General features: G+C 40.1%; 1 protein-coding gene across 3 annotated transcripts in view; it reads right to left on the bottom strand.

Annotated features, from left to right (window-relative positions):
* The window catches only part of LOC110398530 (neuronal tyrosine-phosphorylated phosphoinositide-3-kinase adapter 1-like), a 32,174-nt gene extending 25,972 nt beyond the window's left edge, over nucleotides 1–6,202 (bottom strand). For all 3 annotated transcript variants that reach the window (XR_002438450.1, XR_002438449.1, XM_021396252.1), the window contains exon 1: nucleotides 5,954–6,202. Coding sequence is in view for 1 of the 3 variants with exons in the window: in XM_021396252.1 (XP_021251927.1) it covers nucleotides 5,954–6,020 (67 nt within the window). In the remaining 2 variants the exon portion in view is untranslated. The remainder of the gene's footprint in view (nucleotides 1–5,953) is intronic.

Raw genomic sequence — 19,558 nt, 5'->3', positions numbered from 1 at the left:
TCACTAGCAGTGATGCCCAACTCACTATTTTGCATTCTGCAGCATGTTATTTTTCAGCTGAACATTACTGTACTGAGGTTAACTCAATTTTGAATACAATGCTCACTTCAAATAACTCCTACTTTAGGCTGCCTAAAAAACAGAAAGAGGTTTTCTTAAGTAATTTTGTCCACCGTCTAGTCACTTTCAGTATCTTCAGCTCCTGGTTTGTGTGTTTTAAATGGCCAGTTCAGCTTGTCTGCAAGGTCTGCATATCAATAGAGATCCTGATTCTGGAATGAAAATGAGTTTTAATACTTCTCATTGAGAACGCTGAAGGAGGAACAATTCTGCCAACAAATCTCAGGCATGGTTTCTAGCATTTGATTCATGTTTATATCATGTGGATGATATTCAGACAGGTCACTATTAACATCTGAAATGAGTGGCCTTGAGAACATGTGAGAAGTCCCTTCTGTGACTGCAATACACTGTGTGGGGCAGGGCACAGTTTTATCAGTCAGCCTGATGAGCATGTGGGGAAGGCTCTGTAGGCGTCTGTCCTCCAAGATGGACCCATTTGCTCAGGTTCCACAACACTGCCAGCTAAAGCACCTCTGGTTCCGCACTGGTAAATCTGGTGTGGCACCTCAGCTCTGTGCTGCACTTCACTGTGAGGATGTAACTTCTGGTTCTAAAGCAAAATCGCCTGAAAGAGTTCCAGAGACTCCACTCTGAACACAAGCCCTGCTCTGTATCCACAACTAGGGGCCTTTTGCTATTGCTGTAAAGCCACTCAAATGCTGACAAGGGCTAGCAGCCTACTGCCAAGGTAGGGAACTCATGGGCATACGTCTAAGTGCTTTATTGGACTGGAGCCAGAGGATGCAGTGCACTTCAGCAACCATTAAAGACACTCATTGCAATCAGTGGGCAGCACAAAGATTGAATTCAGCAGATTATTCAGGCTATCTACCTAGCTCCTCTGTAGATTTTATTTAGTTAGGTTATGCACACAAGCGTTCATAAGATTCAGTTGCTACATTTCACTGAAGAAACTTCTGTGGTATTATTTTGCACAGCTTCAAATGACAATTCCCTCAGACTGTGCCATTTTATGAAAAACACTGCTCACTAAGAGCCTGAACCAGGAGCCAGGTGCTGATGCAGCACAGTGCTAACAGTGGGAGGCTAGTCAGCGGTGTGTCAGTCCTGGGTCATGTCCCCTGCTATGTCACCCACAGCAGACACGAGACTCCCAGCAATCCCAGTGGTAGCGAATGAACAAAAGTGGCCAGTTGCACTGGGAACTGCATTACTGGACTCTCAGGTTTAAAGCTGAGTCCCGACACTGCCAGCAAGATGACGTGGACATAAGCAAGCAGACAGCCCCCAAAAGACAATATTAAGGGTAACCATTTTAGGAGAAAATGCCTAACATAGAAATATAGACTTTCTAGTCACAAATATGACTGCCTTAAAATTGTGTACTTAATTCTTTAAGAACTCACATAAATGATCTGTTTTCTAAAAACTCAACAGCCTGCTGTCATCTTAGCTAAAGATGCAGAAGCTTGGTTGGTTGCATTTGGGGCAGAAAGAGTTGTTGGATTTTACTCAATAAAGCAGAATGATGAGAAGAGACAAGGTTTTATGGAAATATTTTCTATCAGTTTTATACCAGTGTGTTATGGCTTTCTATATTCTCCAGAAATACAACAGCTCTGCACAATTTTTATTTTTGGATCTTAATGGGAAGAGTTCTTTTATTCATCCAAGGAAGACTTCATTCTGCCTATCCTAATCTTAATTCAAAAAAATACTCTGGCTGTCACTTACATTGGAGAAGCTTCTTATCCTGTCACAGTCTCTTCTTTGCACATGAAAAGAGAAATATTGCTTATTTGCTACAGCTGCCAAGAAGCACGTTTTGAATTAAACAGGGCGATGTGACAGGCTGAGAGTAATCACATGCAAAAAAAAAAGAAAAAAAAAGAAGAAAAAGAAAACATGAATATTGGAAAAATAAATCCTGTTATCATCACAGTGGCCTGGCTGTGTTGGTCTCCTAAAAAAGAAGAGTAAGCTGAAATATAACTTGAAATCATGAAACCTTAAAAGTGGAATAAACTATATATTATTCTTTCACTTACAGAAAATATTCAGAGCTTCATCTGCAGAAGCCACTCTGTGTCGAAACAGCACAGCAGCATGTCAAACTGAGCGGTTTTCACAAAGGAAGCATCGAACCCATGCAATTCAGTGTTGCTAGGTATCAAGAAGCCAAAAGCTTAGCAGTACTCAAAACCAAACAAGATGAGAAAAAACACCTCTGCATTAGATGGGGTATGTTTTAAATTAGGATTTGTTCTGAATCATCGTGTTTCAGGTCTATGTCAACAGCTGAGGCAATGAGGTAAGGAATAAACACTGGCAGTGCTTTTTTCTTCAGCAATTCTTTCTGTTTTTTTTCTGAAGCTCCTGGCATGGGTAGCCATCAGTCTTAGGGCCCTGGACCAAAAGGACAATTTGGCAACTGTGTTGTTCCATACGGCTGTAATGCTGCCGCTGCAGAGAGCAGTGTGTGCATCTGCAGCCAGGCTCTGCGATGGCGTGGAGCAGCACACTAGAGATCACACACCTGGCTCATGGCACAGTGGCTTGGTCCCCTCAGTGCACAGTGCCCAGTACTGCTCCAGGCATTGCTTGGAAACAGTGCGTGTGCTGAGAACATGGACAACCAGTGTAGGTAAGCTCTGAAAGTGTTCTGGCCTGGACTCGTTGAGCTGGCTACCCAGTAGCATACACCTCTAGTATCACTTCTGCCTTAGCTTGCAGAATCCTTGAGGATTTAGTAACCCTGATATTGCCTGAGAAGAACAATATTGGCTTGGTGGAAGTACTGAGTCTTCTTTCAGTGAAGTAGCCCTACCCAGTATGAACTGGTGCTGTGCTACTACTCCCTTATTGTACCAATGAATGTGACTTGCACCTTGGGCTTTGCAAGCATCTCTTCATTCCCAAACAGCTTGAACTTAACTATTCATTACTTCTGCAAACCCACCACAATACTAACCAGTAATTCCAATGAATGGCAGATATTTACTCCCTTCACGATTATCTGCAGCATTTTCAGCTTGAATACAAAATGGGTTGGCTGAGTGACAAGCTAATGGTGATTCAAAAACAGTGCACAAGTGAATAGCCTCTATGAGATATAAAAGGCAGTGCAGTTCCTGTCTTTAGCAGCAGGTGGCAATGCAAAATACCACTTCATAGATGCAGTTAGAAAAAAAAGAGGCAACATTCCAGAAAATACTCTCCAAAGCTCCTGGAGTGAAGTTATCACAACCTTCTGTTTCACAGATCTCATTTGGCTGTTTGCTAGAATTGCAATGACTCTCTTAAAGGGCACCATGCCCCCAAAGCACTTACACCGCCTTCCCTAAGAAACAACAGTATGACAAGAAACAAAAATTCGCCTTTACAAATAGTGGGGCAGATGAGAGAACAATCAGCCATTAGGTTCAGTGATACCCTTTTGCTTCCGACAGGCCGTGCTCATTCAGACAGACTGACCAAAATTTCAAGACCCTGTTTGGAGATGGCTAATTTCCTCTCAGACCTTACCAGCAGATGCAGACAGAGAATCCACAAAAAAAAACAGGTACTCACTTAGACTCTCTCCAGTTCCTCAGCTGAGCTGCCTATTGAACACACATGAAAAGTCCTTTCAGACTGTTTCTGTTTTACCACAGAGCAATTCTATTTCATTTTCTTTATTTCAACAGTGCCCTAACAATTGCCTGGACCAGTGCAAACTAGGAGGTAGGCAGGAAACTGTGGTACTGTGGTCTTTAAAGGACATGACTACACAAAATATACGCCTTTTTTTTTCTCGTATCTGTGCTGTTGGAAAGAGAACAGTGATGATGACAATTATACTGGGGATTGCTCTGATTTTATTTGATCTTGTCGTAAATCTAAGTTCCAAATTCCTAGCACAGCTGAAATCAGGACATACAGAGTCACTTTTTCATCGATTCCAGAAAGCATTTGTATCCATACAGATGTATTGAATCTCTTTTCTTGCATTCTGTTGCACTTCTAATTTAAATGCAAGGAATGAACTGTCATAGTTTATGTATAAGTTCATTGACAAGAACTGTATAGAGCATTTTGAATGCAATGCCCCACCGATTAAAGGTAAACCATGTTGCTCAGGCAACAGCTAGAGACACGGGAAAAATATTCATGGCAGATGAGAGGCAATATGCATCAAATGAAATGTCATAAAAACTGTGGGGAAGGGAAAATCATGATCAGCTCACAACTTTTCATAATAAAAGAGGAGTCAAAATTCAGCCAATGAATATTTCCGTAATATTTCTTACCATGAGTCTTTGAAAATCTTAGTTATGCAGGAGAAAGTCACAGTAAACTAAATCAAGGCATGATTCAACAACTATTACAGTTTGCAGATGCCAAATCAAGATTGAGGCCAAAATGTTTTGTCTGCTTTTGGAGATCAACCAAGTCTTTAAAATAAAACTTATGTAGAAAGGCTGAGCAGAAGTGCTGTGTTTTGCTAGGAACTCACTCTTTAATTTTCATTTCCCTTCTGTTCTACTCCGTACTGTCACCCAGCAGAACAGAAAAGACTGCTACACACTTTTAATTTAGTTATGAGATGTCCTGATACTTTGATGTGGTACCTGTAAACCCTGTCTTTTTCCATTTTCAGCACTGATGATGCTACAATACACTGGGAAAAGAATTCTTAGCAAAGCTATGAGCTAGCCTGGAAAATTTCTAGCTACTGAAATGCTTTATGAGAGCAGAAGAGTAAACAAGATAAAATAATACCTGTGCTGGAGTCATGAGATTTTCAGGGAAGTCCTTTCAGCTCCTTTGCAGGACTATCTGGGGGGCAAACTTCAGCAAAAAAAGCTGGTCTACACAGCTGTTGCAAATGCTACTTCATATCAGTAAAAGCTGCTCAAGTTACCCACTGAGTTTCTGGTGTCACTTCCAGCAAGGAAGGGAAAATGTGAGTTCCATTATCTCACAGGGAAGCGATGCCCTGGGTGAGGGCTGGGTACCTCTGCTATCAGCAATGTAAACACTGATGTCTGCCACTGAAAGCCCAGCAAACCACCCCTGAAGGAATAATTTCTTGTTTGAGTAGCTCCTTCATGGCCTTACTTTTACTGAAGCCACAAGGCTCCGGTACTGTATATGGCAAGTGTTTTTAAAGTGGGTAATTCTCACAGTCCAAGCAATAAGCAATAAAGTCATTATTATAAGTGAACTGTCAAATCTCAAAAAGTGACAATGCAGTCCTTATCCAAGAGCTATACATATCTATTTATATGTACATTCATTTAGCAGTTGCTTTTGTCTTAGTCAATTTATAGAACAGGATGCAATATTTTCCACATCTTACAGCAATTCACTATTTTATATATATGAAATATGATTGATAAAATGGATAGATACGAATTTGAGACTTCTGAAATCCATTGTCACTTTTCTAGACATTTATGGATAGGCATAAAGAAAAGGCTGCTGTGTCCACTCACTTAGCATATCAAGAAGACAGCTGTGTTTCTGTAAAGTATGTTTTTGCTACTGTATGTGACATCTCAATTTATAAACTCTCTGAACTGACATCTGGGGAATGAGAAGGGTTTTTTGCCATAGCATCCTTCTTCAATGACAAACAGAATTTTTTACTTCTTTTAAAATAGCTGAATGGCAAATGTACATCCTTATATTTCCCGCCACCATCCCAATCCTGTTCCAGTAGAGCACACAAGCTGATAGCGCAACACTTACTACTGCAACAGCTAATGGGCATATTCTAGAAGATATCTGGAAGTCTGAAGAATCCAGATGCTTACTTACCTCTCTAGAGACCCCTCAGCTCACAAGGAGATTCGTGAGACCTTCCCTGATCCGCTGTTTGACATACCTGAGCTGTTGCTTCCAGCCAACATGGTTGGACTGACAGAAGATCTCCCCAGCCTGCTGGAGACCATGGGTGGGCCCGGTGTTCCATCCCATTCCTGAGCTTTCCCTGGCTCCCTGGAAGAAGCCGTCCCGTGATGGCCTCCCCTCTCTTTGTTTTCCAGCTTTGGTAGTGGTTCAGTGCTGTGACTTCTGATCTTCAGTTCGTCTAGCGGTTCTACAGGAATACAGAAATGCCCATTTCATTATAGAGTGCCCGCAAATTTCCCATACTATATATCAACCCTTTGTTCAATATTACAATTATCATTTACCAACCATAAATCTTTTAGGGGCAATTTATATCACTATTTTTACCATTTAGGCCAAAAATCTACAGTTTATGTTGGTTTCAACAGAGTTTTTAATTAAAACAATACACAATGTAGGAGATGAGTAATATGTGACTTTTCTCTTAGAGCTTTTATATGCCAGGAAAATATTTCTGAAAATGATATCCTATCAAATCATGTTTTTTTAACAAATTGGGAAAATAATTCAATTCTTTTCAGTTGTCATTTCTTAGGGAACAAGTTCTTCTCCAGGCACTTTCTAAGGAAGTTGTCTCCTATGGCAATATTGTACAAGCAACATATCCGTACTCCTCCGTAAGCGCTACTACAAAGCACACAATCCACAAAACTGTCCAGTGCTAATATTTCAGGTGTGTCCAACACTGTAACCTAGAGAATAAAATTTCACTTGGTTGAAAAATCCTTGAAATCATAAAATGACTTTCTGCTTGAAACACCATGAGTCAATGTAAGGAGAAGAAACTCAAAAAACAATGGAACGTTTTCTCAAGTGAAGCAGTGCTGTCTGCTTTCTTCATGACTGGTGATTTTCTGTTTCTATCTTGAGATCCTCATTTCTTTTCTTGCGAGTTGAGCAATGCAATGGAGAAACAATTAATTCCTGATCTTTTCCATCTGTAGCGGTGAAAAACCATGTACAGAAGAAACATTAGATCACTAAGTTGTAACAGCTAATTATTGCCTTCATTACTGAAAATCTGCTTAACTGTTTAATTCTTTTGACTATAAAACATTAGTAGGAGTTGGGGATTTTATATGTCATATTTAAACCCAAAGACATCCTTACACAATATACTCAGTTCTAGTCATCCAGGTTTATAAATCTAACCCTTGATGTACCTTTACTTCAGCATGTATCCACAGTCTTGGAACTTACAATTGATACAGACAGAAAATCTTCCCTTGAGCTTTATCTCAAAATCTTTTTGTGGCAACAGAAAGCATTCCAAGACTGGGGAAAGCCAAGCAGAGGGAAAATGCCAGGAGCCATTCACAAGCAAGAGGTGACAACAGCCCCCTGGGGATGCACACATCTCCAGCACTGGACTGGGTGTGCAGCACCGCCAGAGATGCAGTGCCAAAGCTTGCTTCAGTAACCCCTTCCTCCCCTGATCAAACCCCTGGCCAGAAGCTGAGACTATCCAACAGGAACTGTCACTCAGATGGTACAGTCTCAGAAAAAGGAGCCATGTTCCTACCCGCACTGTTTACCCTTGCTACAGGAAACAGTGGTAGAGGCAATATTTGATATCTATAGGGGACAACAGAGAACTCACCTATGCACAAGAGAAACAAAATCTCCTATTTTGACATTGAGTTTTTTGTCATTCTGGACTGTAGATGAACTTGTTGATGAGCAACAACAGTCATTGTGGAGTTTCCTCAAGGAAATATCATATTGGAAGAAAAAAATCAAATTGTATATACAGCGCAATATGTAATTGTTAATGCATCTAATGAGTTACTATCAGTTAGAACTGAAAATTCCTGATAAGGATATCACAACCTCACAAGGATATCACAACCTCCAAGGTTTTTTTTAATTACTCACAGTAGCACCATACCATCAGAAAATTGAAAAATGATCCCAGTTTAGCAATTCCCATAAGCAGCACTCAGTGACATTTTGTGTGAAAAGACCTTGAAAAACCAAACCACTTCCTTGAACTTTTGGGTCACTTACCTACTTTAATGCATGCAAACAGACAACAAAATGAAAATACAAACTGTGTGTTTTTCCTGTTTGGTAACCCCAGCAGGGTATGAGGCTGAACAACAGTCTGTACCAATGTAACATGACATCTGCCTTTCAGGGACCTTTGCTATGAGCTGTCTGTAACACAGCTCTGTGACAGCATAAAGGGACTTGCTAACGCAAAGAGTTGTGCAAAGAAATGCTCAGCCCAAATTATAACTAGATTTGAACTGTTTTAGTTACCAACAAAAAGGCTCTCATATTTTTACCGAGCCTTTATCTACCAAAAATAATTATGTACTTTTTCACATAAAAGATGCATGCATTTCTGATTTTTTATTTTTATCAGTAAAATGCACTTTTCTTAGATAGTGTGCGTGTGGGAAAAGGAGACGTCAGAACAGCATTTCAAAATACTCTGGAACTGCACACAACCATCTCCACATCAATCCAGGACTCCACCTAGCCTGCAACTCTTACCATCCAGCCCAACTAAAAGAAAGCCAAAAGAATAGAAAATGCTTTCCAAAATACTGAATCTGCCCTTAAACACACCCACCAGCTCAGCGCATCATTCAACAGAATTAATTTACTATGTCATTCAGCTGCTACTGGGAATGCTGCGATTACCTCAGTGAAAACCTTCCCCGTGTGCTTCCCATTGACACTTCTTGAGCACCAGCCCTTGAAATCTCACATGGTCATGCAGTCAGCCCTTAGCTACAATGGAAACACTCAGGTTGAGTGTGGAGCTGAGGATGTGTCCACTTGAGCTTACTCAACAAGAGAAGCATTTGTACTTGGTGCTTGATAAAAATGATTTGTGCTTGCTTAGCTTTATTATCAGCTGAATCAAAGTACAGCAGTTCTCTGCAAACAGCTGGAAAGTATGGGAGTATTCAGGCTAAATAAAGAGTTGGCCTATAGTCTGTTTCTTTATAAGGTGCAGAAAATCAGTCTTCATCTGGCTGTCTAGACTTTGTAAATTTAAATTCTTTCTGGGGAATTTTCAGTTCTCAGTTTATCTGAAAAGTAATATATTCTAAAAATGAAAAGCAGATTTAATCAGATTATTATGTCAAGCAACCCGTCACAGAGCCTGAATCATTATTATTTGGTGATCATTATCAATAACACTGATACACAAAGCCTGACAGTATTTTATATAGTTTCTATAATATCACTTTCCTGCTCACTTCAGAATATATTAAAAAAATTCAAAAATTGTAATGTTTCCCTTTTACTCAAATCATTTGTGGGTGATTTTACAAGAATTTCAGCTTCCTTATTAAGTGTCAACGGGAATCATACTTCAATAAAAAATCACAGTGCTAGTTCTCGCTTGATTAAAAGAGTATTTCACTTCCATCATGCCTGTGGCAGCTCCAGGAATGCAAAAAGCTCCTCTCCAGATCATGGAGCAACACTGGGACCTTTTGGCAACTCTCACCGTCACTTGGCTGCTTGGATGTTTTCATGCTGTTGACTATTCCGCGCTGCAGATGCAGCCCTACAGAGCAAGTTTGGTGGCACAAATTACTGTCTCTCATAAAAACGTGTTCATTACTTCATTTTTTTGTTCATGTTGACAGGCGCAAGGCATTGGCAGAAAGCAGAACACGGATGTAGCTCCTGGCTGTTGTTACCTATGGGTGGTGACCTTATCACAGACTGAAATCAAACTTGTACATTTTCAATGGAGCAACCCTTTAAAATAACTACAGCGAGATTTAAAAGGCCACTTTATCCACATTGATTCCATGCTAAAAACACAAACTCCAACCAGTCACACAAAAGCTTGTATTCTCCTGGAAGATAACAGTAGCTGCAACACAACTTTTATTTATTTATTTATTCAAAAAGCGCAGCAACACAGATGGGATGTAAGTTACTTCATGCTGTTAAAAGCCTTAATTTGGAGTTAGGAGATATTGAAGCTTGGTGTTATGCTGGGAATTCAGTGTGTCATATGATGGCCACAGGCAAATCTTTTTACAGTCAAGTGCTGTATTTTGAAAGCTGAAATTATTATGGAAAGCATCTTTATTGTTCAATAATTCGTAAGCTGAAATAGTACATAAAAATGTAAATTTCAAGAAATAATTCACTGCTTTAAATATTTATGGATACAGTTGGCTGAACTGCCATAAAGGTGTTCAAATGTTTCAAGCACTTCCAGGTGTCACTGTATTTCAATATTCAAAGACATGCATTTTCCTTATTTATTTCACCTAAGTCTCAGGCTTTTCAACTACAAGAATAAGATGGTGGCTAACGTGATGTACAAGAACATATTTTATTTATTATTGATGTGCACCATTTCCCCTTTATGAAGGATCCCCTAATAGCAGCACACCTGGCAATGCTCGGGTGCGAGCTGTGGGATTGGAAGTCTCATAAATGATAAAGAAAGGGAGAAACAATCTGGGTTAATCAGCTGTAACTTAGACCAAAATAAACTAAAAAGCACAGCTAAGGAAAACATCTTACCCAAGAAGCAATCATTCAAATGAAAATATTCTCTGTGGCCAGTCTGCCACTAAGCTCTTAAGCACAAATTAATTGCAGGTCCTGATGGCCTCTAAGCACAACGCTGGGTAATAAACAGCAGAACCTGTGTTACTGTTTGGGGCTTTTGAGGGGGAAGGAAGGAGAGCAATTGTCTTAAGAAACTTTAAATGAGGGTTGCTGTCTGCCATCTTTGTCAGTTGCAAGATGAAATGTATAAGCTATTCATCCATGCATTATTCATTTATTCTTTTTCTGTGTGTTTGTTATAAACCTAAATAAATAATACATCACTCTAGGCAGAACTCATATAGCTTGGGAAGTAAATGGCACTGCTCACAAGGTCTACAATTCAGCATATGCAAAGCAAGGACGGTCACTAGGGATGGGTGCAGATGCAGGGACTGAGAAGTCCCAATCATCCCCAGCCCATCTCACCTCACACCCTACAGGGTGGCACGGCCTAGCTGGAGGCATCCCCAACCGCACACTTGGCCATAGCAGGGATGGAGACATGGGATTATGCTGTAACCAGCACGTACATGAGGACTGGAGCCACCAGAGAAACATCCCAGGCTTCCACCCCTTCCCCTGTATCTTCCCCCACCTCCTGGCATGGGGAAAAAGCCACTGTGGCTCCAGCAGTGCCCCACGTAGCACAGCCAGCATGACAGCAGCACCTGCCCATTCACTGCAGACATAATGTGTTGAACAGTGCTAAGGCCTTGAGGAAATCCCAGTGTTGTGGTTTCTTTTTTCTACACACCAGGAACTTCTATTTACCTGTATTACAAATTTAAAAACAGGTTCTGTCTTTTAATGGCTTTCTTGATGTGTGGTTGCCTGATCGGTACAGCTGTAAATCTATCACAACCTCTGGCAAAGAAAACAAACAGGCTCTTAATACCACACACAAGAACACGGGTAATGCTCAGTGCAGAAGCCTTTTTTTTTTCCAAAAAACAGTAGTATATTATACTGTCAATGAAAGACATTTCCTCATCTTTATTAACTACAGTGGTTTGTCTATTCCGACTTCATCTGCTTGCTAATTAGGCAGAAGTTTGCTTTGCATATCAATTTTTAATACCCCTTTTTACAGTTAAGTGAGAGTTGCAGCAGCCAGCTTGTTCAATTAAAAGCAGCTCTGACCTAGTTCCATGCAAAATCAATAGAAAGCCTGAAAGAGTCTCACAAACCATCTAACATTTAAGGAGACATGGCTGAAATGCGTCCCAGAGCTTACTGAGCACACGCTCCTGTGAGAAGAGTGGCTTTTGTTTTTAAACAATGAAATACATATGAGAGCACATCTGCCTGGCACAGACATGCAGAGATCATCCCTGCCCGCTGCAGACCTCAAAGTGCAGGAAAGAGTGACTGCTGAGGAAATCTGGCTGATTTTCTGTGGCTATCCCAGGGCTGTTAAGTGGGCAATCTTGGTTAGAACTAGAAGACAGGAAGAGATAAAGCCTACACTGCAAATAACTGGAGACTGAGGAAAGAAGGAATAGATTTATAAGAAAACATCACCCAAAGCTTTAGAATGCAAAACATAAAATACTACAATATACATACAAAACAGAGATTTGGAAAAGCAGAAAAATGTTATAAAGGGAGACAGAAATATTATCACATGCTAAGTATACTGAGTAGACATATTACTTCCCATTAAACTCCAGAATTTTCTGAAGAACAGTTAGGGGAGCAAGTAATTATAGAACCGTTAAGGTTGGAAAAGACCACTAAGATCATCTAGTTCAACTGCCAGCCCATCCCCACCATGCCCACTGAGCTGTGTCCCTCAGTGCCACATCTCCACATTACTTGAAAACCTCCAGGGACAGTGACCCCACCACCTCCCTGGGCAGCCTGTGCTGGTGCCTCACCACTCTTTCTGAGAGGAAGTTATTCCTGATATCCAACCTGAATCTCCCCTAGTGCAGCTAGAGGGTATCCCCTCTTGTCCTAATATTTGATGAAAATTAAGATTTCTAGGATCTAGTTTTAAAAAAAGAACTCTAAGTTTCAACAAGTGTCATTATCTGCCACTTAAAAGATGAAGTTCTAGAAGTTCTCTATTTTAAGACATATATTTAACATTGATGCCAAGTAAGAGGAGAAATCCTCTCGTGATTTAGTCAATCATCTTCTTGATTAAAAAAAATATAGGAAAACCTGTTTTTAATCTTACATAAGGAGAGTCATTTAAGCAAGATTTATTTTGCCACACATTATAGAAGTGATGACAATATAATATGCCCTGTTTCCAATGGGGTTATCACTACGGTTTGTTGAGATCTTGCCCTTGATCTTTCAGGTGTGCCTATTCTGATTCAGTTCACATCACACCCTACTCCTTTAACTAAGAAGGCAATATCTGGAACATACACATTGTTTTACAACTGTATTATCAAGACAATTAAAAATCAGCGTCCTGGGATTCTCATCATTAAATCAAATGGAAAAGATATTTCAGCACTCCATTAATAGGTTTACTATTTACCTCAGAGCAGTCACAATTACATAATTAAGAAGAAGAAGTTATTTTCTGATATTCACTGAGCACATGTCTTTTTTTGCAGCTTTCAGAGCTGGCTATGTTATGAACTGGTGGCTTAAACTCAGGAGAATCCCAACACAAACCTGTGTTCCTCAATGCTTTCTTGGGCAAAAACCTAACACAAGCACATCTTGCCATCCCCACCGTACAAAAAAAAAAAACCTGTTAGACCAAACAGGCAGTTAAACTGTGAGCACGAATGACATTTGCTATAAAAAAATTGCTCAACTGTTATTAGCCCTCAATTGAAGAAAAGATGGAGCCTATCCTTACTTAACGATTTCCTTCCCAACCCTGTTCATCTCACTGCATGCTCATTCCATTATTCAGGTTCTTAGATAAATAGCCTTCATGTTTTGGAGAGGAACTGATGGTTCAGTGGTCACTGCACATGTCCTAGCACAGTATGACAAGAAATCAGAAGGCAAGGGTCAGCCAAAGAAGCTAAATATGCAGACACTTTAAGAGAAATATTTTTGAAGGAAGTTCATGACCTTAAGTTTCAAAGCTTCACTCCAAAAGTATCAATCTTCAGTAGAAGTGCTGACTATATCAAACATATCAACACTTTTCTGGTCAAGTTTTCTGCTGAAAAACAGCCTCCAAACTGTACCAGCAGTTTCAATGCAGAGTTTTCCCTCTGCTTGACTACTATAATTTCTTCTAGAGCATAGCTCTTCATTCACATTCAGTAGGAAAAGAAAATTATAGAATGAAACTTCTATGCCATTCTGTTTTTGTATGCCTTTTAACAGAGTTAATCATTTTAGGCTCTCCTCCCTTTCTAATTACAGGTTTCATTTTGTGATCTGGTTTTCACTCTTGCTAGCTAAGCAACTGTTAAGCCATGGCAGCACAGACTTCAGATCCCAAGGAAATAAGCAGAATCGCAGATGGCCTTACACAGCTCCGGCTGATGCCCATGCTTGCAAGACATTACTATTATTGCTTTAGCAATTGCACAGCGAGTGTGTCTGTATGCATTACGACGCATATAAATAAACTACTCAAACATTGTCTGAGCAGGAAAATGGCTGTAGACTTCCTGGAGGAAGGTCTACAGCCATTTTTCTGCTTGGGCAATGTATTTGAGTTATGAATTTAAGTCACACATAAAAATAAAGACATTTCCATCTCCAGGAAAATTACAAATACAGTTTATCTTTTTCACATGAATAGCTACAAGCACAATACTTCTCCGCACTCATTTTTAAATGCCAGATAAAGTGCTAATTGCACGTTACTGTTTTAATAAAAAAAAAAAATAATTACTAGGGATGGATCAGTCTGTTCAGAGGAATAAAAGTAACCTGAGCCTTCACATAAAATGGAATGTAAATGAATCTTTTTTTATGTGCATTATCATTTTGACAATTATTTCATCAATGTTTCTCTACTTCTTACTTTATCTATACCTAGAGTGTTTATACACTCCTACAGTCTGAGTTCAATATTTGAATCAAAGTTATGTGTAAATCCAAAGAAAGCAATTTCCAAATTTGCAATTTCTCCTGTTACTGACAGACTAGACCCAGAGAAAATTAAGGAGAGTACAACCACCTTTTCTCAGTTCAGAGTTTAAAAATTTTTAACACGTTACTATGGGTAGATGAGATAATATACTGGCAAAAAACATGTAGTCCACATGCTTTTTTTTTTTTTTAATCTTTGCATTATTCACTGCTACATACTGGATGTACAAATGCCCTGATTTACAGAGTGATTTTGCAAGGAACAGCAACCTAATAGAAGGATAGGATCTCTCTTACCGTAATGTATAATGGGATCCCCAGAAGTACACCTCATCTCATACTTCGAGGATCTTTGTATTGGACCTTTAATTATGGGGTTTTAGAACTTAGCTCACTCTGCCAGGAATCATGCCAGAAAATCCGTGTTATAAAAAATGGGTATATAAGCCATTTAGCCCAAGAAATTGTCAGTCTTTGTTACACAGATCAGCACTGTAAAGACACTTTAAGAAATGCCAAGAAAAGCAGTCAACAGTACTAGAGGATTTTAGAACTGAGAGAAGAAACCTTGTTCTTTCCTTTATTCCCCCTAAAATTCCCACCATCTCCTCGTAAAATTACATAGCTTCTAGAGCAAGAGTTGTTTCACTGTAAGTGAAGATAAAGCATTTAATTAGATTCCCCCTATTACAAAGCAGCAATGGTGGCAGCTCAAGAGACCGTGAAACCAGGTTTCTGATCACAAGCTAGGATGCAAAGAATTTTCATTTAACAGTGATCTTGAGCAGCTACCCTGGCTGTGATGTAGATATTTCAATTTCTGGGGCAGGAGGGGAAGCAGATTTTTGTCAGGAAAACTGATTTTTTTTTGTTCACGGTAAATCTGTGTGAACTTGTTAAGCTCTGCTCTCTTTGAAACTTGCAGTGTTTCACCTTCCTAAAGCTCGCAGTCCTCAGCTTGGTAGTAGTGGGTTTGTCTGGGGGATTTTGGTCTTTTTTCTAAACAGAACTCTGATCTCATTCTTTGTAAGTTAGTCTGAGCAAACAGACTGAAGTGCTCTCTCTACACATCCACCTGTGGAACATGTCAAATGTGGTTAAAAATGCTTTATTAACACTGTGCTTATTAAAGAACAAGCCTAAAAAAATCCAGACCTTCCTATTAAAGGTCTCTAGTTTTACTTTTAGAATTTAACAATTAAAATTTACTTGAATCCTAGACTAAAAAAAAATCTGATTCTTAAATTAGGAAAAAAATGCAATTCAAGATACCAGCACTTATTTATAAAAAAAAATTCTACAAGATGCAGCAGATACTATCTCCAATTCACACCGGTTTAAAGATAATCAGACAATCCTGTAGCATCCTCCTAGGGTCTATTTTCAACATGTCTCTGTTTAGTACAACCATTCACTGTTTTAGCAGACAGAAATGAAACATGACTATGTTTCAAACTTGGAAGCCCCGGGTAGGAAGATGTTGATGAGCACATGGGGTGAGGACAGCCACCTGCCCAGGAGCTCTGGGCATGTCCTCTCTGACATCCGGTGCTGCCCACTTGGGGAGCTGCAGTGCTGTGCCGCTGGGCTGGCTGCTGCCCTTCAGCACAGCTATGCCAACACCCAGAGGCTATGCAAATAAAACTGCATCATTCCTTCACGCTGAAGTAGTTAGATTCCTACCTTTTCTTTTCCCTTAGTTCCATAAGAGAAGGGGTTTCCAAATATCCTATATGGATACCACCTTTCCTAAATATGCTGCAAAATATTTTAACAAATTCTATTTTTCAGTTTAAGTGAAGGTAACACCCACTTATGGAAAACATTGCCAGATTGAACATCTTTTACCACTATTACTGAGATGAGCACCCATAAATGGGTCCTGAATTGTGTACTCCCACTTGAAACAAAAAGACAATAAATTCTCCAATTCACCGTTCTGCTGTATGACTACCCCATTTTGAATACAAGCTGTTCTAGTCACAAAGGACAAATCTATTTTCTTGAAGTCAGAGACACAGATGGTGTGAAGTGGAGTAGCTCTTCGGATTTCAAATATGAAGTAGTGATTTATAACTGCTGAAAATCTGGCCTAAAGGTCAAGATATCTCTCTGGCTTAAAAAGCTTTGTTAGGGAAAAAGAAAAAAAATCAATGGCACTCAAAACTCAGAGTCTATTATCGTTATCCACGTTCTTAAGTGCAGCATGTGTTGCTTTGCCTACCGGTGACACAGTAAGTAGGTGCCGGTAACCAGATTAAACAGACCTTCTTCCTTTGTTTTTAACAATTTTTAGACAATCCACATTGTCCGGTATGTTAAGAAAAACTACAGAAACTGTTTTTTTCAGTCTTTTACCTGAAACTATCTTTAACTTAAATCTAATAAACACAAAGCAGCTATTTTTTTTTTTACTCTTTCCAAGTTGATTTCTTCTTCATAAAAAACAATGTTGATTAAATTTCTATGCAGAAACTGCTCTAGCAATCAAGTAATATAAACAGAAGGAATAAATAAGTCCACATACATCAATCAGAAACAGCAGCTGTTTCCAAAAAAACCTGAGCAATTATTTATGAAATTATGTCCTCTTCAATGATTCTGTATATGGTCATGATCCCAGGAGGACCTGATTTTCTGATGAGCCTAAATTGCTGAATTAGAAGCAGAGACTACGTCACAGTACCAATTAGCAAAAACACTGCATATCATCTCAAAACACGTTTTTTTGTTTTAATAACCATGAGTAACAAAGGCATTCATTCATCTCAAAAATGGAGGGGACATCCCACCTTTCAGTGGCTTGAATGATTAAAGGCCCTTTAAATAGACATACTCACTTTTGAGGGAAAGCAGCAAGACAACAAATAGCATAGACTGCATTTCAATCAAGAAATGGCACCTCTCGATTTAGCCATTCAAAACAGAAGATCCCAAACCTTGTATTATCCCTGGTGCTGAGAAAGGATTGAATCATTGGCACGCCATGCTCAGTGAGGCAGTAACAGCGCAGTGAAGGTGCCCAGAGACACAGTCTGCCACAGAGCTGCGGTGCATCCTTTCACACGTTTCATTTCTTATTAGTATCTTTGTTTCTCAGCTCAATCCTTCACATTTGGCATATACATTGGAAACATCGCTGTCCTGCTTCTGAGTGGTTAGCTGAATGACCTTATATAGCCATGTATATAATGACCTATAATAGCCATGTTATAACTTTCCTTACCCCTTATTTCCTGTGACTGCTAACTGGGGGAACACATTTCAACTTTAACAAGTAAGAGGCTCTAGCTGGCCAGACTGGCTGATGTGTATCAAGGCATTTAATCCATTACGCACTTTTTCATGCTTGGGAATTTAGAGATTACTGGTAAAGGACAACAACAGATATGGCTAAAACAGCACTCAGGACCACTCAACTGCAAAATTAATCTTTTTTATTTTTCTTCCAGCCTACAAAAGCCTGGTTCCTCAAGGACGTTGACAAAAACTGGTCATTCCCATGTTTACGGTTCCATTATTTTCAGTTCTGTCTCATAACAGTAATTATTGGCACTCATGCACCAAAACAGGTGCATTCCTTAGTGATGGGTGCTGCATTAAAGACCTGATACCAGCAGATCAGACAGTTCACAACTTCTGTATTTGCAGACACATGCACCTCTTTTCCTTAATATGCACACTTACAAGTGAGCATCTGAATAAAGCACTTTATTCCTAAGCTTCTTTAAATCTCAATAAATAGTAACTCAGAAGCAAAACTTATTCAGGCTTTGTCTAAATGCAGTGAACTCTGGTAAGACTATACACTGTCTGTGGTGAATTAAAGCTGATGTTCTCTTACCCTCCCAGCCACTTTCTCTGGCACTAGTGGACAAAGGGAAGGCAACAAAAGTCATCTACCTGGACTTGTGCAAGGCCTTTGACATAGTCCCCCATCACAGCCTTCTCTCTAAATTGGAGAGAGATGGTTTCAAAGGGTGGCCTATTCTGTGGATAAGGAATTGGTTGAACGGTCACATCCAGAGGGTTAAGGTCAATGGCTCTATGTCCAGGTGGAGGCCAGTGAAGAGTGGTGTCCCTCAAGGGTCTGCCTTGGAACCAGCACTCATTAACATCTTTATGAATGACACAGATGATGGGCTTGAGTGCAGCCTCAGCAAGTCTGCAGATGATACCTCGCCGAATGGTGCAGTTGATATAGCAGAAGGAAGGAATGCCATGTAGAGAGACCTGACAAACTCGAAAGGTGGGCCCATGTAAACCTAATGAGGTTCAACAACGCACAAGGTGTTGCACATGGCTCAGAGAAATCCCAGATATGTATACAGACTGGAAGAACTCCTTGGAGAGTAGTAGCCCTGCTGAGAACAACTCAGGGGTTCTGGTAGATGAAAAACAATATGAGGCAGCAGCGCACTCTTGCAGCCCAAAAGGCCAACTATACCCTGGGCTGCATCAGAAGAGGGATGCCAGCAGTGGGAGGGTAGGGATTGGCCCCCTCTACTCTTCCCTCATGAGGCTCCATCTAGACTTCTGCATTCAGGCCTGGGACCTCCAGAACAAGAAAGATGTGGACCTGCTGAAGCAGGTCCAGAGGAGAGCCACGAAGATACTCAGAGGGCTGGAGTACCTCTGCTATGAAGACAGCCTGAGAAAAGTGGGCTTGGAAAACCTGAAAAGGAGAAGGCTCAGGAGAAACCTCACTGAAGCCTTCCAGTAAATAAAGGGAGATTACAAATAGGAGATAAATCAAATTCTTACATGGGCAGATAGCAGTACGACAAAGTGGAATGATTTTAAACCAAAGGAGGAGAGACTTAGAATAAATCTCAGGGAAATTTTTCACTGAGAGGGTGGTAAGGCATCAGCACAGGCTGCCCAGAGAATCTGTGGATGCCCCATCCCTGGAGATGTTCAAGGCCAGGCTGGATGGGGCCCCGGGCAGCCTGATCTTCTGGTGCCTGATTTAGTGGGTGGCAACCCTGCCTGCAGCAGAGGGGTGGGAACTAGGTGA

The sequence above is a fragment of the Numida meleagris genome, chromosome 4 (genome assembly GCF_002078875.1).
Source record: "Numida meleagris isolate 19003 breed g44 Domestic line chromosome 4, NumMel1.0, whole genome shotgun sequence".
In the NCBI taxonomy this organism is placed as follows: domain Eukaryota; kingdom Metazoa; phylum Chordata; class Aves; order Galliformes; family Numididae; genus Numida; species Numida meleagris.
The sequence above is the reverse complement of the archived record's forward strand: the minus strand, read 5'-3'. Positions and strand labels throughout refer to the sequence as shown.